Source organism: Aphanomyces invadans (genome assembly GCF_000520115.1).
Source record: "Aphanomyces invadans strain NJM9701 unplaced genomic scaffold supercont1.2, whole genome shotgun sequence".
In the NCBI taxonomy this organism is placed as follows: Eukaryota; Oomycota; class Saprolegniomycetes; order Saprolegniales; family Verrucalvaceae; genus Aphanomyces; species Aphanomyces invadans.
In genome coordinates this window covers 1,198,786-1,205,922 of record NW_008580147.1, presented here as the reverse complement: position 1 = coordinate 1,205,922, position 7,137 = coordinate 1,198,786, and the positions used below count along the sequence as shown (strand labels likewise).

General features: G+C 46.4%; 1 protein-coding gene across 1 annotated transcript; it reads left to right on the top strand.

Annotated features, from left to right (window-relative positions):
• Positions 1-6,159: 6,159 nt before the first annotated feature.
• Positions 6,160-6,647, top strand: H310_01221 (hypothetical protein; the record flags this gene model as incomplete). Its single annotated transcript, XM_008864277.1, has 3 exons — positions 6,160-6,282; positions 6,359-6,470; positions 6,583-6,647. The coding sequence occupies 3 exons, from the start codon at positions 6,160-6,162 to the stop codon at positions 6,645-6,647; spliced, it is 300 nt and encodes a 99-aa protein (XP_008862499.1).
• Positions 6,648-7,137: the final 490 nt, after the last annotated feature.

The following is a 7,137-nucleotide window of genomic DNA, read 5'->3' as shown; positions in this document are numbered from 1 at the left end:
TCTATTGAACATGATATGATTCATCGAATTTGGACAAGAATTCAATTTTTGGGGGCACCTCGAAGCCAAATGTCGGCAGTAATATGGAACAGAGGAAGTATTTCAAGAAGCATACAAACATTAAGACAACTTGATTTACATATCTAGGCTTTATGAAACAAAATTGTTTCGTAACTCCATAAATTTTGAGGGTTTCGTGTTTCGTAAATCCATACTCTTCACGAATATTATCGTCCAAATTCGACAATCTACCACTCAATGCGGTACGGTCGTCGTGCATGATGCCAGTTCGAGCCCAACAATTCGTTATAATGGGGGGGGGGTCTGCGTCATTGAACGCCACGCTTTCTTGGCCTAACCCTTTACAACATCAAGAGGTACTTCTTACACCCGATCTTGCCTTGCATCCTTCGATCACCGGCAGCGCGACCCGTTGTTCCTTCGTGCGCTTGGCCTTGTCGGCACGCAGGCTCGGTGTACTGTAGCTCTTGAGAACGCGCGCGGCAATCGATGTCGATGGAGTTGACGCGAGACCAAATGTTTGAGCTGCCCATAAGGTCAGAGCAGAGTAGTATACATTAGGCTCGCTTGAATGCTTCGCATATTACTCATGCTACTCCACAAGAGTCATTCGCAACTTCATTTTGCTTGGCATGCCTCGTTTGATTTGCAGTACTTGCACGTGAATGTGTTGATAAGTTTGAAAATCCCTCTGACATTCAATGTCATAAGTTTATAGAAATTAACAAATTCCCCCGACCCGATAACGGGGGGAAATCAGTACGTTGTAGTGCTGAAACTCAAATGTCCTTTTCGAAGACAACTAATTTCAGTTTGAGACAGCCAGTCACATCACATTTTCACAACAGACAATGCAGAAGGCAGAAGCATAGCGCTCCAGAGGAATTATGGGTGGGCTGTATAAGCAGCGTGGTGTCATGCAGTTCCAGCAAAGATGTTAGATGTAGCGACTACATCCTCCTCCCCGTAGCCACCAAGGACGTAAAATTATGGACCGCACCCTCAAGGACCCTCGTGAAAGCGTGGACAGACATCTGACGGATTTAAAGCGAAATCGTCGTTACAAAGCACAACCCGTCAGCGTAACAGCTCGCTGAACGATGAGGGCTATCAGCATTGTTGATTCCAACTGCGTCAGGTAGGGGCATTTGGCATCATTTGTTCGCACGCGAAATTCACTGAATAATTAGCGAATCTATTTCTTTCTCCAAACTCCAGTGGCGTTGGTTCTGTGGCCGACTTGAGCCAAGGCCCCCTGAGTTACATTTTCACCGACCAATCAATATGCTTCTCTTGATTTGGCCACACTCAAACTCCAGCTCGAACCATCGTCGAAAGTGTACTATTGTTCGAACGGCGATGGTATGTGAAGAGCGCATCACGGGATAAAGAAAGCAAAGATGCGCATCGACGTTAATTTAATTCATCTCAAGGTCCACCAACATACAAATCGCATTCTAATTGGCCAAATATACGTGCAGCAATTGGAGCTCTCGGATTGACTTGAGAAGTGTCCCCTAGAACCCGTAACCCTTGCCCGCTCAAGGCCGTGAAGCATTTATGCAAAGGTTCAGCTCCTCTATGCGTTATGGCTCTTGGAGACACGTGTCTTCATTGCGACCGATAAGAGATGAAATTTGATCGAATGAACGATCAAGGCCCGGGATGCATCAATGTCGATACAGTGAAGCAGTTATTCGACATGTCAATTCCTCCAAGTTTTATAGCTTGTGAAGTGGGACTGGTATATGCAATTGTATTTTTGATTTATTGTGTATTATGAATACGGTTTCGCCCTATCCTGCTGGGCCCAACCAAGTCCTGAACCCCCATGCACAATGAGTTTATTGTCAGCTTACTTTTCGCCAGCGTACATTAATCACCCCGCCAAACGATGCAAAGGCGTCATCGAACTGTCGGTTCTTGCTAATATGAGTGCTGGTCATTGGCACAGGGCTCTATCCCCATTCTGGTCAAGGTTAAAACCTGCATGTTTTCGCCTTTGTGATGTCCATACAGTGGACTCATGTCAGATTTGCCTGGATACGATCATACATGCATTGATTTTAGCATGGGTGCACTTGATGCGTACAAACTTCAAAACTCGTGTACAACGCATGCGAGGTTTTCTCAAGTTCTCAATATCACTATGACTGAAAGTGGGTGCGGATATTGTGGTCATCATATTTTCTACAATGCGCGCAATAGTTACGCCAGGACAAAGTTTCGGTCCATTGATACCTATGTATCAAGTGGTTTTCTTGTACCAGGACGCACCGCTCCCTTTCGAAACTCAAAGCGTCGCCAAATTGTGCCAAAAAGACCAGAACTACCAATGCAATTGAGATATTTTTATATTCAGTCCCAACTAATGCGCAAAATTTATTCGCTATACGAGTAAACGCGACAATTTCTTGCTTATATTGCAAAAATATCAGTTTTAGTGTTTAGTCATGATACCATTGGCTTGAAGCACAGGTTCGCAACGTCCTGGCATGCTTTCAACCAGGCTATGGAGCGTTGAAAGTGGAATTTTGCGACCAGGCGAACAAAATGGACTTTCAGCGGGCTGACGGATGAATATTGCCTACCATTCTCATACAATTTGCGGGCATTATTGCCCCAAAGGTTTTCTATGGGATTCAGGTCAGGAGAGATAGCGGGGATAACCGAATTGAACAACAATATAGGACAACAAATTCCTCCTCGATGGACCATTTCGTCTCCCTTGCCGTGTGAATGGACGCAATGGCTTGCTGAAAACAAAGTCCAGATCATAATAGAAGTGCGCGAATGGAATAAGGTGGTCTTGAAGGGTCCAAAAAACGTAGTGGTGGGCCCTCTTGATGCAATGCAAGAACGCAACTTCGGACGCGACTCATGTGCCGCCCAAACCATACTTTCCACCAACGTTTCGACGGGACAGAACGAGTCCGGCTCATACGAGGGCGCGACCCTATTTCTGCCATCCACACGGCCCGTTCAACATCTTTTCATCTGACCAGATGATTTCATTCCAATTTGGTGGGCTAGATAGAGCACTACGCAAACTCAACACTGGTTACCTTGCGTCGCTAGGTGTGCGCTGAGGACGAATAGGGCTACAATTTGCCCCTTTTCGTCATCGTGGAAATATGGGCGTGGAACTGGCGTTATGGGTTTGCCGTGTTTGCTGTACGAATAGTTTAATGAGTTTGTGGTGTTTAATATTCTTCTCCTACTCAACACCTCGCATGTCGCGCTAGCGTACACTTTTTCACAGCTCGGTTGCTGCTGCTGCGAGTTTCGGTACGTTTTTCAAGTGCATGTCGTGTGTTTTTCGCGCTGAAGCCTTGTCCAAAAAATTAATGCTTAACTGAATATCTGTCCTCAACAAGTACACTTGGTTGTATGGATTTTGCTTGGTACCACATTTCCATAGAAGGCATCATGTGCAGCTCTTGCGTCGCCGTGTACGCGTCACAGCGCTGGCAGCTGTCTAGAAACGCCAAACTTTCGTGCAGTGCGCCGAAAACCAACCCCAGATCATGACACCTCCACCGCCGCCTAGACGCCTGGAGCAAATCTCCATTTCTCTACGCAAATCATGCCAGAAAAGTAATATTACCAGTCGTCAGGACCATCAAGTGGAATTCTTCTCATCCGAAAATATTCATTGGGGCTGCTCAGCCATATTCCACACCTTTGAAGCAGCCCAATTTACGCGCTTTTCCATGTGGTCGTCGTTGAGCAGCGGTGAGACCTTGCGCTTCGCATAGCGCATTTTGGGGTGGGAGTGATGGTGAGCTCGGAAACGTCGTGACGTCAGAGGCAACGCCAACATGCGGGCGAACTTCGAAGAGCTCAATTGGCCGGTGGGCACATGGCGGAAGAATTGCCGCTGGTCGGAAGACGACAGCTTTGATACTATTCCCTGCGCTTCTTCCCATAGTCGTTGGGATTTCTCAGGAACCTCGTTAAAAATACCGTGAGTGTCTTGTGTGTCGTTTGATGCCGTCGATTTTCAATCCTATCACCTTCAGGTGCAGTATTCTTCTCTTCCGAGAGTTGTGTCCCTCGTGACATGGTAGGAGCAATTACTCTGTCCAAAAAATTTGTCACGTCCCACTTTTGATTGACGGCGTTTTTCTAATTGTACCCCATTTGGGTGTCTGATTGGCATGTAGGAAAGCGCAAGATCTCTGCTCTGATTGGGTAGGTTGCGATACTTTCCAGCCATCTTGGTTGTTGAGATATCGCGCGGCAAACTGGGGGGCATTCTTCTCTGTCAGAAAAATCTACGCCAGCACTTCATTATACAATTAATCGACTCCAAAACACTACCTGAGATCACCTACCACCACTGCATTCCCCCTCTATCACCCCCGAGATCTGTCGACGCATCAAGCAGTGACCGGGAGTCTTCGGACGTCCGCAAGCACTTGAGCTTTTCTCAACGCTGCACCGTGTACGAAATGCTGTTAAGCGTACAGGGAACGACTGAATGGTACACCTATCGAAACTTCGAACTTGGGAGTCTATGTGCATAAAGATTGGTTGATGAACTTCGGACTTCGGGAGGTTTTCCAACCAATAATAAATATGCCATTCAATAAATATTTCACCGTTGTGGATATATATTTTGAGGTATATTAATACAATTAGTGGCGAATTTAAATATCTCAGCACGCACCGGGAAAAGTTCTATTAGCCAATCGTATTGCTCTATTTTTCCTATGATTTGATTGGTTTAAATGGAAGTTGTCTTTCAGTAAAATTCGATGGGCGCACCATTCCGTCGTTCCCTGTAGCGGTGGGATGTATACTGCCACGAGGGGCAATGACCAAGCTTGCACAGAAGTTTCACTGCCATTCCCGGACGATATTACGGCTGTAGAGACAAGCAATCCTCTCACGTCGTGATCGTGACCATGCTGCCGAAGTCACCATAAAAAACAAGGGTAATACTCTCAAACATTACTTTTCTATTGATTTATGCAGTTATAAATTTATGGGGGGTATACTTTTGTAGGAAACACAGGATGTCAAGTCAAGCGAACAAGTGAGGAAATCGAAGCTGCGATTCGCGAGGTGCCACAAGTGCACCGTCAGACCTTGCGCTCTATGTCGGCCTCCTGCGGAATACCCAAGGCGAGGATATTTCGCCACATGAAGAAGAATCATCGGTTCAAGGCCCGGTCGAATTACGTCAAGCCTCACCTCACCCCCGCGAACATCCAAGAAAGGCTCAAGTTTGCACTGTCCTTTGGTCAGCCTTTGCCAGGTGAATCAAGTAGCCTATACTTATATCCACCCTTCCTATTCACTTATTCGGAATGCGGAGAGTAACTTTTGAGCGCGAATTCCGTTTGGCGCGTGGGAAACCTTGAAAGAACCCACGAGTACTGGGAAAGACAGAATGCAACGCCCACCGAAGATTTTATTTATGTGATACAGTATATGTCGAATATTATCCAATCATACTTCATTATTTATATACCATATCATCATTGGGTGAATTTTTATGGTCACAGGATTTATATTCGACTTGTAATTCAATTTTATGTTGAAGTGATTAAAATTAGTCAAAGGCACTGTGATAGGCTCAAATAACCACCGAACTTTGAAGCTCTCTGGCCAACCAGAATCCAGAATTTCATGCGACATCGAAGTCAAGGTGGGCGTTGCATTCTGTCTTTCCCAGTAGAACCCTTTCGATTGGTCGAATTTGCGGGTCATTTTGACCAACTTAGGCCCTGTTCGGGGAACCAACACTGCACAACACCGAACATATTGACACTGAACGACTCAACTGTGATTGGTCAGATTATCCGTCACAACACTGTGTTCAGTGTTGTGCACGTCCAGGGTTGGTCAATTTGACACAGGACTCCGAGTCTCGTGTTGAGATTAACACTGCATTCAGACCAGTCACTTGTGTAAACAACCTGTCTTGGGATGGCGAAGCGATCGCATGAGAACGCGCCAAGCAGCACAAACAAGAAGGCTCGCCAGGTTAAGCCTACATCTGCTCTGCCACAGGCTACAGAGGTTGGAGCATTGATATCGAGCCACGCAACTGGCACGGCCGGTGTGCGCCAGAAGACGAAGTAGTGTGTGTCCTCTGTCTCTGCAATGCTGCGTCGCCGGTACATCGCAATGGCCGATCGTTTCGACGGTGTGAAGAACAATCAAATGAAAATGGACGCGTACGACCTGCTCGCTGCTGAACTGTCGATTGAGATGGAGCGTGTCTTCGACGCACGCAGTGTTCAAAGCAAGGTACAAAATCTGTGTAAAAGAACCTCTTTTTTCGCTATTGTGTCATTGTTGAAAAGATATTTACACATCGTATAAGATACATGACCTCAAGCAGCAGTGGTTTAAGCCGCAAGTCAAAGCGACAGGCAATGGACTTTTGGTCCGTTCCAAGCCTCAGTACTACGACATTACGTTTGAGTATTGGGGAAGTATGCCTGGTTTGTCTCGTGACACATTAATGTCGTCTGATGTACCGGCATTGGACGGCAATACAAACACTGATGTATTGCCGTTGGACGGCAATGATATCGTCCATGACAGCGATGCTCGCTGTCATGGACGATAACCGTCGGCATTGGAGAGTGAATGTGATGAGCCCACGGTAAAGGAGTCTCCTTTATTGGAGCGCAAACTCTTTTCGACGAGACCAAGTGAGGTGAAGGTCCGCGGGAAGCAAAAAAGTGCGCGTGCGGATTCGTTGCTCATGGGTCTAGAAGCTGTCGGCTCTGGCCTCCAATCTTTGGGTACTGCGGTTGCGTCAACACGTGCTACACCATTGAACAATGAAGAAAAGATCTTGTCGGCCCTCGAAGTTCACTCTGCGGCGATTCAGCGTCAATCTGGTCAAATTGAAAGACTTTTGGAATTATTGATTAATCGAGCTTAATTAAGCATAGTCATGAATCACGATACAGCGAACATGCAATTCTGTCTCTGCGATGTTTGGCAAGCTCTCTTAGGATAGTATTGGTTGACAGTAGTTGTTTGTGTTGGCGTCGTTTGAGCCATCGAACCGGGGGTGATTGAATGGGGTCATCAAGTTGTGCAGCACCATGCATGCCATGACATGTGTGGCTGTTGTCGCTAATCGTTTCT